Source organism: Haliaeetus albicilla, chromosome 24, assembly GCF_947461875.1.
Source record: "Haliaeetus albicilla chromosome 24, bHalAlb1.1, whole genome shotgun sequence".
Taxonomy (NCBI): Eukaryota; Metazoa; Chordata; class Aves; order Accipitriformes; family Accipitridae; genus Haliaeetus; species Haliaeetus albicilla.
This window is the reverse complement of record NC_091506.1, coordinates 12558556-12581187: the sequence shown is the minus strand read 5'-3', so window position 1 is coordinate 12581187 and position 22632 is coordinate 12558556. Positions and strand designations below refer to the sequence as shown.

Genomic DNA, 22632 nt, shown 5'->3' with positions numbered 1-22632 from the left:
CAGACAGGATTCCTCCTGCTCTATGCCCTGATACAGGCTCATTCCACTATCAAGGCCACAACAACATCCCCTTCCAACTCTCAGTCCTGACAATTACAATGATTCTTGGGAAGAGTATAATAAATCTAATCAGAGATGTGCGTCATGATAAGCAGTACCAGATGCTCCAGCATCCCCTTCCTTTAACCTTGTAACGTGCAATAAAAAGGAGCTTCCTTCTGCTATCTTGGCTAACGTCTTCTCAAGCCATAATCCATTTTATTACAGAAGCTCCACCTTTACCCCTTTTCTCCTCCTTGTGCGTAAGAGACCCAAGCAGCAGGTGAAGGCAGATGGAGGGAAGCTGCTCTCTCCCAGTTGAAGGCAGCTTTCCCCCCGCCACTTTGCCCTAATTTATAAGGCACCGAGGAGGGACAAAACCTGCGTCCCCGGCCCCCTCTACGGGTGTTTGTTCCACGCCGGGACACGGGGCGATGGCCGCCACCTCGGGACCGGACGGTCCGTGAGGCGAGAACGGGAAAGGCCAACGAGCCAGCCCCCAGCTCCCCTCTTTCCTTTCCAGTCGCTCCCGGCTGGAACTATTGTCCTCCTCAGCCTTTGGAGGCGCCGCGGGACGAGCTCCCCACACAACAGACCGCCACCTGCGCTGCCCGCCCGCCCCTTCGCCGTGCCCCCTGCGCATGCGCTCTCTCGCCTCCCTCCTCTTGGGTTATTCCACCCTGCCCCTCAGAGGGGAGGGGTGCCTTAAAAAAATGCAAGTTTATCCTCCTCTATTTCACCTTCAGGTAAATAGTAACGCTTCTGTCTCTGGTGTAAAGCCGCTTTTTTGTTCTTTTACAATGAGTCATAGTGCGTGTGGCTGACAGGCGGGGCGGGAATCTCTCCTTGGCATTTTGCTGCCTCCCCCCCTCCCTGCGGATAGGTCGGTCCGGCTCGTCACCTTCCCCGCTCCGGAAGGGGCGGGGTGGTGCTGAGGGTCAGTGCGGGCGTCGGGTGCGCGCCGCTGCCGTCGGGCGAGCGGGGCGCGCGCTGGGCGGTTGCAGCTCCTCGCCTCAGCCGCCGGCCCCGCCATGCCGCCGCCGCCGGGCCAGACCCAGCTCCCGGACTGGGACGGCCTGAAGCTCCGAGTGCGGACCCTCATCGCCTCCCACCGCGTCATGATCTTCAGCAAGAGCTATTGCCCCTACTGCAATAAGGTGAGGGGGCGGCGGGAGTCACCTCGGCGCGCTCTCCGCCGCGGGCCTTCTGCTCGGGCCGGCAGCCGCCGGAACGGGGGTCGGGGGGGGCTGTCGGAGCCGCTTCCCCTCGCCTCGCCGCGAGGAGGAGGCAGGCCTGGCGAGGCGAGAGACATCTGCCCTGAGGGCGCCCGCTCGCACGCCTGGCGGCCCGCCCCGGGCCGGGGGAAGTGCGCAAGGGGAAGAGGGCTGGAAAGAAGGCGTTGCGGGGATGCTGCTTCTTGCCACGGCACCCTTGGGGTTTAGAGCGTACAGGAGTAGTCCCGTATCCACCCCGCTGAAGTTAAGCGCTGTGTGCCACCCCTTGGAAACTCCCGTGTCGGGCTTGAAGTGAGGCAAAGATCCCAACTGGCGTCCTTGGTAGTTCTTTCCCTTTGCCACGCGAGCAGAGGGGTAGGTGAACGTGTGGGAAGTTGCGCGCAGTGTGCTTGTTCCTCGGTTAAACAGCTTTTGCGTCTGTTACTTGAAGATCAGGGTGCTGGTTGTGTTGCTTTCTTAGTGAAAGTTTGAGCACCACTTTGGTGTTCCGCTTTGTCCAAGTTACATCCCTGGGGAGGGATAAGTTGAGTTTTCTGCTCTTTTTGAATTTGAGGGAGAAGATTGACTCTATAGCAAGAGTGTAAGTTCTAAATGCTGGCCATAATGCGTATTTAAAAAAAAAAACAAAAAACATTATTGATTAATGATGATGTTTAGAGAAAAATATTTTTTCTAGCCCTGGTTATGCACCAGTATCACAGGGTAGCTGTAGCTAGTGAGCCAGAGTCATTAAAGAAAAACAGGATTTTCACTAGAATTTTATGATACCATCCCATTATAGGCATAGCTCATACAGAATCTGGGTGTTTGTAGGCATTGTGATTCTTGCATGTTTACAAAGAGCATGTTATGAAATGTTAGGTAAACCTTATAGTACCATATTCGATATAGCCATGGTGGAAAAGCATAATTAGAACTGTCAGTTCCACTGAGGAACACTAGGACAACCAAGAAGAGACTCAGAAGCTGCGCTGCCGCGTGTAGATTAGGTTTAGTTCCCGTAGCTCTTGTGAGGGAGGAGATACTATGACCCTGTTGTAGAAAACATAAATGAATATATCCTATCTCACTGGCAACTTAACTGAGGTTTTGGGAAAGGAGGCTTCTGTGTATAAGAGAATAGGCAAAACCAATGCTTCTTCTCCAGGAATGTTTTGGCAGAAAGACGATATAGCATAGTAGGCAGCTCAAATCCTTCTAAAATTTGCTTACTTACCAACTTACTTAGTGGAAGTTTTAGCTAATGAAGGGTTGGAGTCTTGCTCAAGTCTAATCCACTTGTCAAAAATGTTAACCTCTGTTGAAGAAAATCCTTTTGTTGAGGACTTAAGTGCTGTCCATTGAGAAATGCTTAGTCGTGCCCATCTGTATTGCTATGTGTGCTTTTAGTGATCATGGTTGCTCAAGTGTTGATATGTGTGGCACTCGGTCCAGTGTTTTTGAGATCATACAATGACATAGTAACTCTTTAAACCTTGCAACCTTTTCCTTCATCTGTTTCTGGTATTGCAGTGGGGCTAGACTAACACAAGGAGCTTAAGGGAAAAATAGACTTGATTGTAGTCCAGTAATTAAATTTCAGATTAATGTTCTTTCCTGCATCTGTTCAGAGCTTCTCTATTAGGCAGGATTACTTGCTTCAGGGAAACAATCAGGTATGAGGAATATTATCTTTATTGTCTTGGAAGGGGGAAGAATGAGTATCGTGAGTAGGAGGCCCCTCTCTCATGGCCCTTTCTAGGAGGGAGAGTTGAAAGACCCGCTATGAATCTTTGTGAAGGAACAAGTGATAAGCTTGGCAGGGGTGGGGAGGAAGAGCCGATTGCTCTAGTAGGCAGATTTCCTTGGCTTGCTTTCCCATTTGGAACAGAAGAGAAAGGTAATATAATGAAGAAAACATGTAGAAGAGGTATTTATTGCAGAGAGAGAATTAGAAGAAAGCTTATGACAGAAGGAAGCCACACGTGAGACATCAAGTGATGAAACAGAGAAAGACCTGCAACAGTATGAGTATGAACAACCCCTCCCACCAAAGACTTAGAAAATAGTGAAAGGAATGGGAGAACAATGGGTAATGCAGCATTCTTGCTAGCTGATCTAGTCTGTAGAATTAATGAAGTGGATATAATTTGACAATGTAGTTACAGCTTGGGTACTTAGCCTGTAATCACATAGGTTTTTGAGTTCTTAAAGACAGACAGATATGAATAGTGTGTACTGTGTCTGTCTTTTACTGTGGATGGTTGTTAATAATGTGCTTTTGGTAGGATTAATGGAAAAGTGGATGATGTTTAGCGCTAGTGCAGAGAATACTTGTGCTCTAGAAGGACCTGATTTGGAGGGTGGGAAGAATTCTTTATTTCAAATGCAGGTAGCTGCACTGGAAGAAAATTAAGATTGTGCTTTCCTTCAGAAAAGCACTGCAAATAAATTCTCTAAATGAATTAAGTAGTTCATTCTGTTCAGTTTAGCTAGTAGTGTGACTAGGCAATTACGCAGTTCTTTTTCTGCAAATGCAATTTATTGTTCAATTGCTTTAGCAAGGCAGTAGTGGAGAGGGGGTGGTGTTAGAATGACTTCCTTGTCATAACTTAACTTGACTGTTCCTTAGTTTCTTACCACCCTGAAAAGATTTAATATTAAGTAAGATAGAAATGCATAAAGAAAACATAGGGTTTTAGCATGAAAAATTGCCAAGTCTGAGCACTGTGATACGTTGAAATTATTTTAAGAGCCACAACTGTGGTTTCCTAGAAGTTGCTGGTTATTCTAGTTATATGTTACGCTATTACCGATTACATTCTGTATCCACAGGGGTTTCTGGTCAATTCAGCTCTAGCTATTATAGAATGTTAGCTGATATATGCAACAGCAGACCTAGGGCGTACCATTATTACTTAACTTTACTGTATGAAGCTTATTTCAAACCTGCTTAGCTACCCTAGTGACAGAAAGTATCTCCAGAAGAGTTTTGTAAAGTGTTAGATAATTTCTCTGAAACTGAGAAATTGGTCTACTGTTTAATAATATCTGGAAATATTTCTAGTCTCTCTTTTTGCGAAAACTGGAAGGATTTAGTAGGTAAATAAGGCCATTGCACTGGTCAGAAGGGAAGTAAATGGTTGTATCAGTGACCATACAACCTAGTATCCTATCCCAGACAGTTGTTGGAGAAATTACATTTTTAGGATTGGGATGTAAGGAAGGAAATTTCCTAGTATGTCACTGAAGTTTCCAGCACTGTGTGGCTCAAGAATTTCTTGACCTGAGTTTGTATTAGTTTTACTGAGTTAAAAGTTTTCAATGGATCTTTCTTTCATTAGTTGGTCTAATAGCTGTTGATCTCCTTTTAATTTTGGCTTTTACAATGTCAAGTGGCAATAGGTTCTCTGGTTTGTTTATTGCATGGAAAGTTTACTTCCTTTTAATTTCGAAATTGTTTTCTGGTAGATGCAGTTGTTGCTGTTTGCTCCAGTGATTATTTCTCAGAAATCATTTCCTGTTCACCTTATCTAGATATTACTCATGATTAGTGTGTGTTATCTTTCTACTCCTCCTAATCATTTTCTTTTCCAAACTGAAATAATCTATTATCTCTCGCCTGCATTGAAGATTTCGTAACTGATCATATACTTGTTACTTTTCTTTCTTTCTCTTTCATTAGCACAACACAAGTATGATTTATTCATAAGTATAAAGTGCCATAGCTATTTCTAATTAGGATGCTGACGCTTGTCTGATTTTTTTTTCCTCTACTCCATATCTTCAGCAGAGAATGAAGGTTGCCTAAATGCATTGTCTTAAATCTGTGCTTTCTTGAGTGTAATCCTTTCTTGTTCTACTAATGTTCTCTATCCTGTCCTCACCTCTGCCAGCTGCTGTTACAATATTTTAGCAGTTTTTTAAAAAACCAAAACACTGACGGAAACTTGTCTGTTACCCTGCTGCTTTGCTGCAAACTAAACCAGCAGCCAAATAGCTAATTTTGTGACTTCCCTCCACTTTCTTAGCTTACACTTCATAGTAGCAATCCCTTTAAGCTTAGCTTTTTAGATCTTTCATGACATTCAGCTTGGGCTTTGTAACAGCAGTTGCAGAGCACGACGTCTGAAACAGTTCCACTGCTGTCTGACTGTCATTCAGTCCATAGCCATAGTCATTCCAGTAAGCAAGCCAGAAGGGAATGGTGAGTTTAGGACAAAAGTTTTTAGGGCCACCTAGATGGTTAGAGGACTGGAGCACAGGATGTGTGAAGAAGGAGCTCAGTTTGTTCAATCTTCAGAAGGCTAAGGAGGGATTTTAGTTGCTGTCTTCAGCTACCAAGTGGGAAGACAACCAGACTCAGAGTTGCAGAGTGAAAGGACAAGGGCCAATAAATACAAGTTGCAACGAGAGATACTCCAGTGAGATAAAATGGAAATTCTTTACTGTGAGGATTGTCAAACATTGGAACAGCCCAGAGAGGTTATGGTACTTCTGTCCTAGTAGATATACGGAACTGGAGTGGACAGTGCTTGCGCAACTTGATCAACCTTCACATTTGGCCCTGCCTTGAGCAGGGAGTTGGATCAGATGACCTCCAAAGGTCCCTTACAATTTAAATTATTCTATAATTGTAGAACTAATGTAATCAGTTATACAAGCAGAGCTTATTTTTTTATATTATAGTTGATATAAGATGTGGTAAGAAACTTACCATGTAGGTGGTACAGAATACAAAAGCTTTATATTTGTCTGCATAAAGCTGAAACGCAGTAGAAAGCACTGGAATACTCAGCCTTTGGCATAGTAACAGCATTGATCACAGCAACATTAAAAACATTTTATTCATTGTGTGTTTGACATCTTTAAGCTTATTAGATGTGACTCAACTTACTCTTAGTGAAGTGCTGTCAATAAATTTGAGGTTCATCAGAAAGCTGGTTGTAAAAGATTTCTTCTGAATTGGCAGCAACTTAGTGTGCTTCATTGTTCAGGCTCCATGCTGGCAAGTGGATCCATCACACAGACATTTAGTGCTTCTTGCTAGAGCTGTTTTCACATCCAGATAGTTATGATTAAAGCAGATTTATTTTTTTTATGCATTGGCTTACAGTGTCTATTTGCACGGGTAAGCCTGCAAGTTATATTTCAAAGGAGTAAATATTGCCATATGTAATACTGCATCCTGTGTCATGAGGTATGGTGTTGTCCATCTGGAAGGACAGTTCACAGTTTCAATACTGCCAGTTTAACAAATGATGTTACTGTAAAAATCTCAGTTCTAAAAGGCTACCTGATTTGAATCTGGTAATGGTACACTCTATCCATCCAGAACTGATGTTAGAAAAACACCCAGAACTCTGTTGGGGGGGGGGGGGGGGGGGACACGGACGACACACCAGTAAATCTCAACTAAGTTGTCATTTAGGATGTTTGTTGTTTTTTTCTTTTTAAGACTAGGTTTGTTTATGGAGTTCTTTTATTTGTTGCTGACTTCTGTATGCATGAAATGTGTTTCTAGGACATGTTCTAGTGATACCGTACCTGAGTTTGTTCATGGCAATGCAGGAGAAAAGCAGCCTTTTAACGACCAAGCATCTTCAGAATGCTTCTTCCGCTTAACAGAGGAGAATAGCAATTTAAAAGGTTAAAAAATGTAACTGTTATATTCTGATATTAACTGCCTCAGTATTTCACAAGCAAGATATGACTGATTTAGTAAAACAATGGCAAACAAGTTAGAACCACTCCTGCCCGATTCTGAAGGCTGAGGCAGATGTTGTTAAAAAGCAAACCAAGAATCAGAGCTGGAAAAAAGTTCAAGAGATCGTCTAGTCTTGTCCCATGCCTCAGGGTAGCAGAAGCTGTAGTTCAAACACTTTTGACATGTACTTTGAAGCCACTCACTGATGAAGATTGTCATCTACCTAGGCAACACATTCCAGTGTCTTGCTGTTAGGAAAAACTTTTCCTAAAGTCTAATCTCAATCTCTTGATGCAGTTCAAGACCATTAGTTCTTATTCCATCCACCACTGCTTCTTTTCTTCCTTGAGGTAGTCAATTATTTATTTAAACACAGCTGTTTCTTTCCTCATCTTTTTTATGTTAAACCCAACTTATTAACTCTTTACAGTAACTGTTGCATGCTTGTTCTAAAACTTTTCTGAAGTACAGCAACCAGAAGTGAATTCAGGTCTGGTAGGCATGAGCTGTCCTAGTGCTGAGTACACTTGGGGAGTATTACCTTTTCTGGAGCTTTTTATAATGCACTCTTCTTTTTCTTCTTTTTTTTTTATTTACTTGACAGTGTTTTGTTTTGCATGTTATCCTCTACTCCTGGGTTTTTTTTTTCTTTCTTTCCTTAGTACTATCAGGGAATCTGGCTGCTACTTTATTTCTCCTCTTGATGTTTTTCCATATGGCAGTTTATTCTCATGGCTTGTGGTCTCTGTCAGAGGTGGAGAAGTCTGCAGCTAAGCAAATTCTATATAGAAACTTTTCTTAAGGTAATGAAACTTTTATTGGAAGGTTGCTGTGATGTGGGATGCTTAATCTGAGTGCTGTTAGATAGCCTGGGTTTAAGTGAGGAACATACAAAATGTAGAAGTAGTGCCAAACTTTACCAAAACCATGTAGGGCTAAGCCCTTGAAGCATAATAACTGAGGCTTAAAAGTTACCTTTGTATGTCTGACAATCAAGTATTGACACCCTGAGCTATGTGTCAGATCTTGTCAAACCTTTGCATTGGCATTGTGTCTGTTTCTGTTGTAGGTGAAAGAACTCTTCCGTTCTATGCATGTGGAGTACTATGCTTTGGAACTTGATGTAACTGGTAAGTAGAAGAAAGAAAATCTTATCACATGCTGCTTAATGTAACTAAAAATGGGTGACTGCATGACTCCTTAAGCTGTCTTGAACTAACTGGAGGATAAATAAAACAATTAAAATCAGTTTTAATATATGCAGAGATAAAAGTAATTAGACTTCAATGTGGATTTTAATACAGGATGTGTTTTTAATACAGCTGAAGGCTTTGACTCTTTCTGTACAAGTCATCAACTGATAGAGGGTGTGAGATTTGATTTTTCTCTGAGGAGCTCTGTCTTTTGGGGGGAAAGCCTGTGGAATTTTTCTCCTACCTCAGGTTCTTATGTGGCCTTAGATGAATTGTTAATGTTTGACTTGATATATGGGTGACCTTTATAGGGAAAGTTGCTGAGTCATTGGAAGGAAGGGTAAATTCCAGTACCTTGGCTGTTACTAGTTTGATGTTGTTGGGTTTTTCTAAAAGCCCAAGCTGCTTTAGATTTAGTACATGTGTAGTGCTTTATGCATACATGTATGTAATGCATGTAGCTTTTAATGTAGTTTTAAGAAGTAGTTTCTAACATAATTCTTAGTAGATTCTTAATTGCACTGTTGGTAAGCTGTTGAATATGTATTATCAATTTTCTTCTGTACAAAGCTTAGTTTCCAATGCTTTTTAAAGTGCTAATGCTTTTTTGAAGTGTTTGTGCCTAAAGGGTGTTTGGGAAAAATGTACTTATTTATTGATCAATAGCATCTCTTCTTACTTATTTTTACTTTTTATTAAAGTTGTGATATTGTGAACTAATTATACCCCAAGATATATAAAGTACAATGCACAGTCATTTTTTTTCTGTAATACTCCTAATTGATAATGTATTTCCCTTGCATTTGTTCTGATTACTGATACTAAGTAGATATGATCTTGGAGTAAAAAGATTTTAGTCAAAGTGATTACTAAATTTTCCTTCCCACTTTCACTGCTGGACAACTGTTGAGAGATCCAAATTGAGCCTTTGTGTAGGTGCTGATGATTCAGATGACAGGTCAGGTCGGGCAATGCTAATCTTAAAATTGGAAGATTTAAGACAGTGTGATGGGTAGAAAAGGTCTGAAGGTAGCCTTAGGGTAAGTAGAAGAGCATGTTCATTCTTCCCATCCCCATATTTTCATAATACAAAGCTGCTGGGCAAAACTACATGCACTTACACAGAACATACTCCAAAACCAGGCAATTCTCATGAAAGAAAAGCTGTCTATATGATCTCTTGTGATATCTGGAAAATTATTTTTGTGTAGTACCAAGTGTGACACTGTCAGGAAGAGACTGATAAGAATCCACGATATACAGGGACTAAACTCTATTGCTACAGCTTTACTCCATTCTGTAGGAATTATGGGTTGAAGCACCAATTTATTCTCGGTATTTAAGCATGCTCTTCTGAGAAGTGGTTTCTGAAGACTTGCTTATGTTCAGGAAGTCTACAAATGTGATGCTTATAATAGAATTGTTTTCTTGGCAGGCCTACACTATATTGCAGTCCAAACTTTTAATGCTTCAGTTGTCTTAAACAGTCCCTTCTTGAAAATTGTTCTATAATGTACCTCTTTCTTTTATTCTTAGCTGATGGACCCAGTATTCAGCAAGTGTTAGCAGAGCTAACTAATCAGAGGACAGTGCCTAATGTATTTGTGAATGGAACTCACATAGGTGGCTGTGATTCAACTTACCAGGTAACTTTTCTTTAAAATCAGCTGGAAATTGACAAGACTACAGAGTGAATTTGCTGTTTGATCATAATTAAATTTTGTGTGACATATTAGACTGGATGATCTAGGGCAGAAAGGGCAATGTCACTCAGTTTTTGTTTGCTCAGAAATGTGCATGGTAATTTCTTTTTTTTTTAACTCTCCCAGGCTTATCATGATGGATCACTGCAGAAACTTCTTGGGGACAGCAAAGATACAGAACCTTATGATTATGACCTCATTATTATTGGTGGTGGCTCAGGTGGACTTGCGTGTTCTAAGGTATGATGTGAAAATTGCATTAAAGAACAGGCTGTGTATGAAAATTCTTCAAAAGTTAGTCTCTCTCTCTAGTATGAAACAGTCTATATTTTGATGATTGTTACTGTTCAACTTGTTAATTAATGAATCAGTAGCAGTCTAGTAATATGCTCACTTACGAGATCGTGGTCTGTGTGGACCAGTTTCTAGCCAATGTTTATTCAGGTCTCGATCCTAATAATAGGTTTTAGGTTCCTGGCTGAGGGTGGAACTAGAAGTTTAAGTATCTGCTCTTCATGTGTAGTACACAGGCACTTTAACACTTGCAAACAGTAATCCAGAAAACTTGAAGGCTACTCGTGAAGTACTTTGACTGTTTAGGATTCAGGATCACCAGTCACCTAAAATGAAGTGCTTTCAGCTGTTCTCTCAAGGAACTGGTTCACTTTTTAGTTCTATTTCTAGCTGCTTTTTCAGAAATGGTAATAGAGATTGTGTACCTCTTACAAATTAGCTGTTGTTCAGAGTGCCTTAGGACCCAAGGTGTAGATTCAGTTTTCTCTTCTACCTGAGAAATTTGAACGCAGGCTTCCCTCCTCTGTCAGGTATCCTAACTGTCAGTTTATGGTTATTCTTGACAGCGTTGGCAATTGCTGTACAACAATACAGCAACACAACAGTGCAACTTTCACTAGATAATTATAAGGCAGGCAGAAGAAGGCGACAACTGAATTCTTGAATTGGCCAGTTGGGCATTTTCAGAATGCTCCCGATCTTTCTTCGCAGTGCCTTCTGGGACATCAGTTATACACTTGGTGATAATTACCAAACTGTTCAGAGTGGGACAAGTCAGGTATTCACAGAATACAAGATAGTTGGCTAAACCTTGCTTGAGCCCGGATTGTGCAGGAGTTCTTAAACAGATTTGAGACACCTAAATATTTGATCTAAGCCCTTGAAAGATCAAACAATGGGTAGATTCAATCAAGTGGCTGATAATTCCTTGGATAGAGTATCGTAGGATTATTCAGGTTGGAATGGACATTAGGAGGATGTCTAGTCTAAGCTTCTGCTCCAAGCAGGCTCAGCTGTGAGGTCAAACAAGATTATGCAGGACCTCATTCATTTGGGCCTTGAAAATAGCCAGGGGTGGAGATGGCACAGCCTTCCTGGGAAACCTGTTTCACTGCTTGAGTGTCCTCATGGTGTGAAAGTTCCTTATATCTAGTCTGAAACTATCTTGTTTCAACTTATGGCCATTGTCTTTTGTCCCTCCGCTACTCACCAGTGTGAACAGCCTGGCACAGTCATCTTAATGACCTTCTCATAGTTAATGGAAAGTTGCTCTTGGGTTCCCTCCAAATCCACCTTTTCTTCAGACTGAATGTGTCAAATTCCCTCACCCTTCTCATAGGGTGTGTGCTCCAGCCCCCTGAGCATCTTGGTGGTCTTCCATTGAACTGTTTCCAGTTTATGTCTTTTTTTTTTCATTCATTCATGAACATGCTAAGTCAGTCCTGCCTTCCTGAGAGAAAAGGAGAGCTAACAGCATAAATATTTCTTTGAGTGAGGTAGAAGATAATCATAGGCTGATAAGTCTATCTCGTACCCTCTTCAGATCATGGCTTTTGACAATGTGGGATGATACGGATGCAGCATTGAACATAAGCATCCATTCAGAGTTTGGAGGAAAGTAATAGTTTTTGAGGGATTTAAATTTTTGTCTAGTGAAGGAGGTGGAAGAGCCATGATAATGACACTAAGTAGCAAATGAGCCTTCTATTAGTGCTAGGTATATTGTGACTGTAAATGAGCAGACAGGCTTTCTTGGTCAGGCAAAAGTTCAGTAATGCTGACTTGTCTCTCTGTCTTTTATAGGAAGCTGCTGCCTTGGGAAAGAAAGTAATGGTATTAGATTATGTTGTTCCAACGCCTCTCGGAACCTCATGGGGTAGGCTTCAGTTAACTTGTATTTTATGATGTTTGAGTGCCAGTGATACATACTGAGTTGTTAGATATTATGGATTTGTATTCTTAGAAGTTGTGGCTGAATTCCTGTAATTCTGGAACACAGATAATAAAGGAGTTGTTTTCCTGGCATGCCTGCTTTTCTGGACAGTTATTTGTGTTTTGTGCATTTCTAACTCTCAGTTCTTTGTCAAATGTTGTTCTAGTTTTGTTCACTTCCAAATTGTGTCTGGGTAGTGTGTCTGCATGTTCACATTCCAATGCTTGGGGCGGTGGCGGGGTTGCCTTTTAGTTCTAGTTCTATTTCATGGACAACTGACCTAGGCTACCCCTAGAACAGTATGGCTATGTGTGCCTCACCTTTCCATAATTAAAGATAGCTGCTGTCTGACCTTATTAATGCTATTGGCAGTTGAGAATGAGTGAGGAACTTCATTCATCGAGCTTTATTGAGTCAAGGTATGAATGTGCATTCATAGCCAAGATTTCAAACAAATATATATTTCAAATTCCACATAATAGGTGATACTGAAGCCTATGAACTCTGGGCTTTTTGCCTTGCTTACTTGCCAGTCTGACTAAAATCTGAAGTACTGTGGAGTAAATATCCTGGGTCTGTGTTTAAGACAACACGCTGTACCCGTAGTGGTTCAATGAGTCAAGTAACCTCTTAAACTGAATACAAACTTGTAAGCTTAGTGTGTTCATTGTATTTAAAATGTCTCTTACAACAGAAATTTCATGTTTCTCGTGTGGCTATAGCAAACATCACCAACTGATAAATGGGTGATTATACAAAGCACATGATAGGAAAAGCATAAATAATATGGTTCTTTCCATCTTAGGACTTGGTGGAACGTGTGTAAATGTCGGTTGCATTCCTAAGAAGCTAATGCATCAAGCAGCACTTCTTGGTCAGGCACTGCAAGATTCAAGGAAATACGGGTGGCAGTATGAAGAGCAAGGTTAGTAAGAACACAGAGGACAGACCAAAGCAGCGTACTGAGCTTAAGATTGTTCTTGTACTTTGAGCTTAGTAAAATAGAGGCAGAGTTCAGTAGTTTTCTTGGGTGAGTCAGAAGGCATCCTCCTTCTTGAGTCATAGAAATCTTTAGGATTGAAAGCTCATTGTGTTTTGTTCCCTGAAAAAAATTAATCTGAATTAAATGGAAAAACTTCTAGAATGGGGTTTATTTCAGATAGTAACAAGTCAGGTAAATATTAGCATAGTAGAACAAGTCTTTAATATGTATCCTCATTACTGATTATAATGTTGTTTTCTTAGCATGATGTACAATGAATACGACTTCAGTTTTTCTTTAACAGTTCATTGCACTTTGATTTCTTTAAATATGAAATTAATGTCTTGTTTCAGTTAAACACAACTGGGAGATCATGGTAGAAGCAATTCAAAACTACATTGGTTCTTTAAACTGGGGATATCGAGTGTCCTTAAGAGAGAAGTCTGTGACATACCTCAATTCGTATGGAGAATTCATTGAACCACACAAAATTAAGGTATGTGCTGTGTTTAAAACATTTAGTTGGGAGGGAAAACTCATGTTCTAAAACTGCCTTTTAAAATCCAAAAAGGAAAAGGCTTAATCTTGACATTGCCAACTTAAGTCAACTGAAGTTAAAAACTCATTTGTGAAATAAGTTATTGATTCAAATTATTATTGTACTTTAGTACATGCCACAGTGTTTGCAAACCTAGTTACTGTTATGTAAGAGTAATTTGGATATCTGTAAACTTATGTCTTGCATGAATAAAGTGGTCTTGGTTGCTAACTTCATGACTGATGTCAGCAGCTGGAGGGAAGGAAAAAAACTTCAGCTGTATGATTTTGCCACTTGGAAGATCTTCATACTAAAGCATAAAAACTATTGAAATTAAATTCAGATTAAGCGCTTGAGTAACAGCACTGCTAGAACCTTATGCTGTATCAGCATAAGAATTATACTGTCAGTTTTGCAAGACAAAACGTGTGCTGGCAATCTTGCTGTATGTGATCATATTGTAGCAAGGTTAACTTAGAAGAAGTGCATATTGAAGACAACTGTTTGTTCAGTGTGTGTAATTGTCTGTTTTCAATATGAGTTTATGAAGGCTGAACTACATGAGTTTCAAACCAAGAGACCAGCACCGAAAAGATAGTAGTATGCTCAACTTATCTACCAACTGTTCTAGTGTCCAGGTATGCAGGTCATCTACTTAAGTGTCCTTAGTCTATAAATGAAGTAGAACAGAAAGACTTTCAGCAGGAGGTTGGACTAGATGACCTCCTGAGATCCCTTCCAACCTGAACTACCTGATGACTTGATGGAGAGGAAGTTTAGCTTCATCTGTGTTGGAAAATAACTAAAGAGCAAGAGTGAAGGTCAGATTTTGAGATGCATTGGCAAGGTGAAATTTCCCAAGACCAAGGGCCTCTAGAGGTCAAATTAGTTTGAATTCATTTAAGGTTGTGTCTTAGGCCCTCTGAAATCATGTAACTAGATACTTTTTTTTAATTTCTACATTATCCTAAGAACTAATTGATGATATTCTGCTACTAGCATTCTGTTGGCCTTTTATTGGAAGTGGGGGGCAGGGTGGGGCTTAATTTGTTGTGGCTTTTTATAACTTGATAGTGAAGTTGTTATGAACAATTCAATCTAAATGAGTAGTTGAAATGGGCAGGATTCAAAGAGTAAATAATTAAGTGCTCTAATGTGAGAAAAGCCTGAAAGTTTGTAGTTTAAACCTGTTATTCTTCAGTGACCTGCACAGCTTCTCTAAATGCGTTAGTTCTTGTTTGAAACTGCTTGTTCTTGATTTGTAGACATACTCACAATATTTAAGGGGAGGATTATGTATTTTTTTTCATTTTATCTTAAAACCTGTTCCTACAATAAAGACTTTCTTAACTGTGTCTATATAAACAGGCAACTAATAGAAAAGGACAAGTAACCTATCACACAGCAGAGACTTTTGTCCTGGCAACAGGAGAAAGGCCTAGATATCTGGGTATCCCTGGAGATAAAGAATACTGTATTACAAGGTGAGATGAAAAGGCATAATAGACTGACCTTTGTCTGCTCTAGTGCTTGCAAAGACAAACAAGCTTGTTTTGAAAGAACCTTGTAACTTACACTTCCTTTCTTTTTAGTGATGACCTCTTCTCCCTGCCTTACTGCCCTGGCAAAACTCTAGTTGTGGGTGCTTCCTACGTGGCTCTAGAGTGTGCAGGATTTCTTGCTGGTCTAGGTCTAGATGTCACAGTGATGGTGCGTTCCATACTACTTCGGGGCTTTGACCAAGAAATGGCAGAAAGAGTAGGTGTTCACATGGAAACACATGGCGTAAAGTTCATCAGGAAGTTTGTACCTGTTCAGGCAAGTGCTTTCTTTAGGTTTCTTCTCTCCATGCAAAATTACCTTAAACAGCATATGTAGAATGTACGTGCTGTCTGGGAAGGCTTTGGCTCTGTACAGGTATAAATGTTTTATGAGATTAAGCTGGTTTTAGTGCTGAATGATGGATTGGTAGGTCAAGATTTGAAGTGACAATGTAAGTGAGCTCTGCTGCTTAAGGTCCTTCTAAGGTTACAAATATTTATACAGGTTGAACAGTTGGAGGAAGGCATGCCTGGACGACTGAAAGTGACAGCAAAGTCTACTGAGGGACCAGAGATCTTTGAAGAAGAATATAACACTGTAAGTGTTTCTGGATTTGAAATAACTGAATATAGCAGCACATGAAAATGTATTAAAATGCTTTAAAAGTTGTTCAGGAAAAAAATTAAGGGAAATCTTGCTTGCAAAATTGTTCACATAAATTACTGACAGAAAAAAACCCATGAAAATCCAATATTTGTCTTCAGTTGAGCCCTGTCAGCAGAATGGGTGAAACTGTACATGTCTGGAATTTAGTTCATCTGAACAGTGTTGTTGCTTCTATTTTTGTTCTGATACTAATGTTTTGCTGTTTGTTGCATCTCTGAAACAAGTTGCACATGGAGGAGCCTTAACTGTTTGTGGCTCTTTCAAACAATTTTTGGAAAAGCCACTTCAATTGCTTGCTTCACAGTTTTTTCAGAAAAAGGCCAAAGGGAGTGTTATGCTGATTATGCTTTTCTTGCATAAAATTATTGCATTTAATTTTGGTTTTTTAGGTTTTGATAGCCATTGGTCGTGATGCATGTACCAGAAACATTGGTTTAGAGACAATTGGTGTCAAAATCAATGAGAAGTGAGTATTGCTCAACTCCTTTAAACCACACTGAATGCAGTGATATTTTTAAAGAGGTTAAAAAAAACAACAAACCAAACAAACAAAAAAAAAAGCATCAGTATCATTAGGTTAAATCCTCACTCTTACACCTGGCAATTATGTGAACCTTTAAAACATTTTCTCTCCTGGATTTGAGCACTGTTGTCCATTGACTCTATTTCTTTAATATGTATTTTGTAAAAACTATTCTGATTTAATGCCTATGCGTTAATACCCACTGTGCTTAAAGGAATAGATTAATATATTTGATTTATTTACTTAGAAACTACAGTTTAATATTCTCTTAAATTAAATGTTTTATTCAGCTCATGTGGCAAGTTAGTCTAGGGATTTTAAGAGGTAGCAAACTACTCGCTTCCTACAGATTTAACTTTTTTCTTGTTTCTCCCTGGTGTCAGTACAAAACTGGTACAAAGGAAGGGCTGGATTATATTGTGCAGGAGAAAGAAAAATTAAGATCGGGTTGCAGCAGCTAACAACTTACTAAGCCAACTTAAATATGTGAGTGATGTTGCAGCTCTTTTTTTCCCCATAGGGAAAATATATATTGCAAGCTGTATAATAATCAAGTAAAAGATCGTAAGTCCAAAGATGTCTTGAGTAACCTCATTGTCATCAAACATGCACTGTTGCTTAGGTCAAAACTGGCCCACTGAATACTGACTTCAGCCATGTGTCAGAGTTGGAGGTAATTGATGCTCCGAAGAGTTTGCGGTTGAAGAAAAAAAAGGCATAAGCATATTTAATAAAAAGTGCACAGCAGTTAGAGTAACATCGTTGTAGCAGAACTTCTCCCCTCTGTTTTTTGCTGAGCTTTAAGGAAGACTATGGTACTGAACTCTATTCTGTTTTCTGTTTGTTTTAAAGGAATGGGAAAGTACCTGTAAATGATGAAGAACAAACCAATGTGCCTTATGTTTATGCTATTGGAGATATATTGGATGGAAAGCTTGAACTTACTCCAGTTGCCATTCAAGCAGGGAAACTGTTAGCCCGCAGGCTTTATGGTGGTAGTTCCACAAAGGTAAAGCTATAAGAATACAACTTCAACTTATTTCTATGCTTTTTGCCTCAAAATTGCAATAACACAAGTTGATTTGTCCACTTGACTGTAGGCACTGCAAGGGTTTTGTAAAAACCAAAAAAAGTGCTAATATGACTTTTCCTGTTATTACTGTATAGAACTTGCGTAGTCTAAATATAAATTTTGGTTTTTTTATTTTTAGTGTGACTATATCAATGTACCAACGACAGTGTTTACTCCTTTAGAGTATGGCAGCTGTGGGTTAGCTGAAGAAAGAGCCATAGAAGAATTTGGAAAGCAAAACTTGGAGGTGAGAGCACTCAAGACTTGTTTAACTTGTAGCTTGAGAATGTTTTTCTTGGACCTTGCTGCTTTACACTCAAGGCATAGTGTTAAAACAAGATTAGAAGGTTAGCTAGATAGGTCTTTGATCATGGAAGTGTTGTCATCTTGTTAGCAAGGTATTGGACTTTTAGAAATCCAGGACCTGACTTGATAATGTTAGAATTGTGCATAGCTATTTGCATGCTGCTGAGAAGCATTTGACTTCAGGAGGCCAAACTCAGACTGCAAAACTGTAGGTGGTTTTTTTGTTGTCATGAATTAAAGACTTTACCACTGAAGTATACCAAACTCCTGGGATGAACTGTTTATTTTCTGCTTGTTCGCTGTAGTTGAATTGGGAATTAATTTCTTCCTGACCTTTCCTTATGGCTACAGGAATATCAGGCATAACTTCCCTGTTTTATGGTAATTTCTGGCTTCTGCACTTCTCTGAAGAGTTTCATTAAAGCTGTTTGCTTGCCTTGTGTTTAATTCCTTACATCTTTCAAACAAACTTGGCATTATTTAGCTTCTGCTGTTAACTGTTTTGCAGAATAGGTTTAAACTTACAGTAACTAGATATTTTGTACTACTAAAGTACTTTTCTATCTGGAAGTATCTTAAAATGCTTTGTGTTATAGCTGTTGCTGTTTTAATCAAGTGTTTAAATCAGGGGTGCATGGTTTGAGTCAAGTTGTCCTCTGCTGACTTCTGGAGGATGGACTGCTTGGGCCTGGGGGGGGGGGGGGGGGTGGAACACAAAAATCATTGTCTTGTGTAGTATATGTTATAAAAATCTAGTGCATTAAATGTCAAACCACCTATTTGTAAAGGCATTAAGAATTAGAATTATATCTAACTGAATTAATTCATCAAACTCTAATGCTCTTTTTCCTGTCATTCTCCCAGGTTTATCACAGTTTGTTCTGGCCACTTGAATGGACAGTACCAGGCAGAGATAACAATACCTGTTATGCAAAGATTATCTGCAGTAAACATGACAATGTAAGTAGCAAGCTGAAATGGATATGCTGAGCGTATTCTTGAAATGTCTTTTTAGACCAGCCAAAAGACTAGTGTCTTTTATTTGGCCTGCCAGCCTGAGGCCAGCTCTACCCATTCTGTTAATGTAAGTATTTAAGAGGTCTAATCAATTTGGAGAGAGCTGATTGTTTTGGTTTGGGTTTTTTTGGTAGAACAGCTGTTCAAACAAAGTGGTAGCTTTATACATTATGAAACTTCATCCTGAGTTCCTATTTAAGGATAGATTTGTGCAGAGATTTGCAAGGGTTTTTCTTCCAAGTGGGTTTTGAGCAACTGTACTATCTGGTGTCTTGCTTTAGGTTTCTGGACCTTGTGGTTTTTGCGCTTTATAAAGTGCAGAGTTTTGTATGTTTAGTAGAAGCTTGGAAAACATGTGGCTGGTCCTAGAAAACTGATGAGAAATGGGAATTTCTAGTGATCAGTAGGTTCTTGTTGTTGCAAAAAAATAAGTACCAATGCTGTCTGGTATTTTTCCCCAAAACTATCTGGAAGAACAGACAAACAAAGGGAGATTTTTTTGGTGTTTAAAAATACTTTGGAAAGAAGGGATGATATGAGGAAACAGCATGGCTTTTAAGCTAAGAGGAAGTAAACTTACTCTTTTCCTTATTAGCCCACCTAACCTTTTCTCAAAGTCTGCAGAAAGGCTCAAAGTTCTGCTTTTATTGGAGCCTCATTGGAAATAATTAAATTCAAAGAACACAGTGGAAGAAAGGGCTTTATTTAGCTATCTATGTGAAAGGCTTTTTTCCTAGGATGCTGGAGGACAATGTAAGGTAAATTAGTGTATTTAAATTGCTCGTATTATGAGGAATTTGTATCCTGTCTTGTAAATCATGGCCAGACCTCAGATAGGACATTTCTGAATGTATAGGAACATCCTGGGGAAATGTTTTAAAACATTGTTTGTATCCCTCTTGATAAACCAATTAATGAAGCAAATTTAAGCAAACCACACCCATTTTTAACTTGTTTTCATAGCCTACCACCATCACTCTGGATCTTGCTACAGAGATAGCTTGCTCAAAATTCAAGCCTATAATGTTTTCATTTTCCTTCTTCTTAACTGCTTGGGGAAGAAAGGAACAGAGAGTGAAGCTCTTCAATATCAGATTTTTAACAAACAATATAAACAGGTCCTCTGACCTAATTTTAGTGTAGAAAAATAATTTTAAATCTGAACGTACTAAATGTGCTGTGTATCTATAAAATCATAAAAACAGCTGACAGAACTGTTTAGTTTTAGGCAGTATCCTTGAATTAGTGCTGTGCAATTTTAAAACTCATTCATTCTGCTATAATGGACTGAAAAGAATTGCAGAACTACTTTATTCGGAGTAGTTAATTTTTGGTGAAGACTCTGCTATTCACCTGCTTGCATAACATGTTTTTAGTGTAGTGGGAGTTACATATTAAAGCTTTTGTTAAACTTTACCTAGTACTAACTCCTGTTTTGCTCTCACCTGTCTTAAAGAATCGTGTGATAGGATTTCATGTTCTTGGACCTAATGCTGGTGAAGTTACCCAAGGTTTTGCTGCTGCAATAAAATGTGGTCTCACCAAAGAATTACTTGATGAAACAATTGGTATCCATCCAACTTGCGGAGAGGTAAGGGAGGGGGAGGGTACAGCTTGATTTTACAACCTGCTTTTGAAGATGGTTACCTAGATGCAAGGAAAGAATACTACATTGTATTTTATGATATTTATTTAGTATTTGCTTAACTTCTAACCATAAGATACTGATATGTGATAGAAAATGTGTTAATTGTGCACTGCAACTTGTTTTCTATTGTAACAGTTCAAAGAAATCTAGTATTGTTACTTTACAAGAGGAGACCAGTAGCCATGTGAATGATAATACAGAGGAACAATAAATAAGCTATTTTTTTGGTGTCTTACAGGTGTTCACTACAATGGATATTACAAAATCTTCAGGACAAGACATCACTCAAAGGGGCTGCTGAGGTTAAACCTGCTGTTTTACTTGTTTTCATGTTGTGCACACTTGGTTCTGTGGAAGCCCTAATACATCCAACTGCTTTGCAGCAAAATAAACATTTGCATCAGTACCACTGTATGTGCTGCAGCTGGGAGTGGTGCCTTTGTGAGGCTTCCTTAGTAAATAGTGTGTTGCAAATGGAAACAGTAATACAGCAGGGAAATCTCAAATGGTAAATCCTGACTTTGCTTGGAATCAGCACTACTGTGCTTTTTTGACGTTCTGGCTCGGAACCTTATTGTGAGGTGAGCTATGACTGATGGCTGCCATGCAAGGTTGGGAGATCTCTTTGTCTTGTCAGATGACTGAACTCCTCCTGAAGGAAATTCTTAAGTTGCACAAATTTTAAAGCTAATGCTTCTAGGCTCCAATGTCTTGTACAAATGCCTGAGATAGAGGACAAATATATAATTGAATGATTCTTGCCAACAGTTTACAGTTGACTGATTTATCTTTTGTGATATGTTTTGTTTTACTTAATTGTATATTCAGTTAAGGCAAGATGGCACAAATAGGATGTAGTGTTGAGCAGCGCAGTTCAAGCACTAGTCTCTCACCTCAACCAGTCTAAAACTTCAAAGTAATCTAAGACATCGCTGTCGCTCACGTTCGTAGTTGTTTGACCTCAGGTGACATCATGTCCTTAAGATAATTTAAATTGTAGGCATCTTGTGTGTCAGGGTTGAAGAGCATAAGTGCAAGATCTTGTCACTTGCCACTCTTATGTGGAGTATTGAAGTCTTGGAAGAGCAGGGTTTGAGAGTAACCTGTCCCACTAATACAGTAGGTGCCTGCCCGCCCATGATGGTAATAAGCGTTGTATGGAATTTCTTTGAAGCATGTGTTGCAGCGGAGAACAATGACTTGGTGTGCTGTCATGCTTTGTGTAGTGTTGTGTACAGTCAGTACCCTGAAGCTTTCTTCCACCCCTAGCATTCTGCTCTGGGGGAATTGGGCTTGAATCTGACTCTTTAGTTTTGTCCAAAGAGATGTTTTGAAAGACTGTTCTGAACATTGTATGATAGTAAACAAACAATTTTTAGCTATTTAATCTATGATGTACCATGGAATTTGAAGTTCAATAAACAATGCATACAACACTTTGTGGTGTCTGACCTCATGGTTTGTGTTATTGCATGCTTGAGATTTTATTGTGCTTCAATTACATTGGTTATCACATGCAGTACTAAAACCTCTATAGACTTGTGCATGCTGTAATCTTTCAAATGGAGAAACAAGTTGTCTTGCCACATATAGGGCCTTGCTCAAGAAATCTAGCATCCTTCTATTTCAGTATGCAGAATTCTCTCTGTTCAAACAAACAACAATTTTATACCACTTCTGTATAGTCCAGAAGATCCTAAATACATATGTTGTAATGTTTAACTGCAACACAGCTGAAAGATGCTCAGCAGAATCTAGCTAGAGTGTTAGCAACAAATCTTGCTGGTGTTCAGTTTAATAACACTTAGACTTTGAGGTTTTGCTGTGGGTGCCTAGTAGTACTGCAAAATATTCTCACTTGGCAATGGGGTCACTTGCTGAGCTTCTGGTGTTGCTTTGGTGCAGGGTTCTGGGGAGTTGCTTGTTCTGGTTTCTCACAGAAATATTCAATAGAGCCACCTGCTTGCTATCACTTCTGCAGCAGTGACCTTGAGTGGCACTGCCAAAATGTTGCATGCCTGAAAGTTTGCCTCTTAACAGGTCAGATGTTACAGTATGAAGTAAAGTAGGCATAGTAGTGGTGCAGAAGTGACCTTAATCTCTAAGTTGAAGTGTATGAACCAGACTCATCTGAGCTGTTTTAAAAAGTCAGGAGAGATTAGGCTGGACAGCAAGTAGCAGGTAATATGTTACAGACTTTGCTCAATCTAAACAGCTGAAATGAAACTTTATAAACAATAAAGCATTCAGAAGGC

The 22632-nt window shown here is 39.5% G+C and overlaps 1 protein-coding gene across 1 annotated transcript; it reads left to right on the top strand.

Annotated features, from left to right (window-relative positions):
* The first annotated feature begins 970 nt into the window (after positions 1 to 970).
* On the top strand, positions 971 to 21813 carry TXNRD3 (thioredoxin reductase 3). The gene is made up of 16 exons (XM_069812159.1): positions 971 to 1196; positions 8030 to 8090; positions 9690 to 9799; positions 9983 to 10096; positions 11954 to 12026; positions 12889 to 13008; positions 13419 to 13561; positions 14972 to 15087; positions 15196 to 15421; positions 15650 to 15742; positions 16201 to 16277; positions 17187 to 17343; positions 17546 to 17653; positions 18577 to 18672; positions 20186 to 20320; positions 20616 to 21813. Exons 1-16 carry the CDS (start codon positions 1071 to 1073, stop codon positions 20676 to 20678), a joined length of 1818 nt encoding a protein of 605 aa, XP_069668260.1. The 5' UTR covers positions 971 to 1070; the 3' UTR covers positions 20679 to 21813.
* Positions 21814 to 22632: the final 819 nt, after the last annotated feature.

What these genes read in the sequence shown, in the direction of transcription:
- TXNRD3 (XM_069812159.1), top strand. Translation starts at nt 1,071, where the DNA reads ATGCCGCCGCCGCCGGGCCAGACCCAGCTCCCGGACTGGGACGGCCTG. An exon ending in TTTGGAACTTGATGTAACTG is followed by an intron (nt 8,091 to 9,689) that starts GTAAGTAGAAGA and finishes TTTTATTCTTAG; the next exon opens with CTGATGGACCCAGTATTCAG. An exon ending in GGAAGTTTGTACCTGTTCAG is followed by an intron (nt 15,422 to 15,649) that starts GCAAGTGCTTTC and finishes ATATTTATACAG; the next exon opens with GTTGAACAGTTGGAGGAAGG.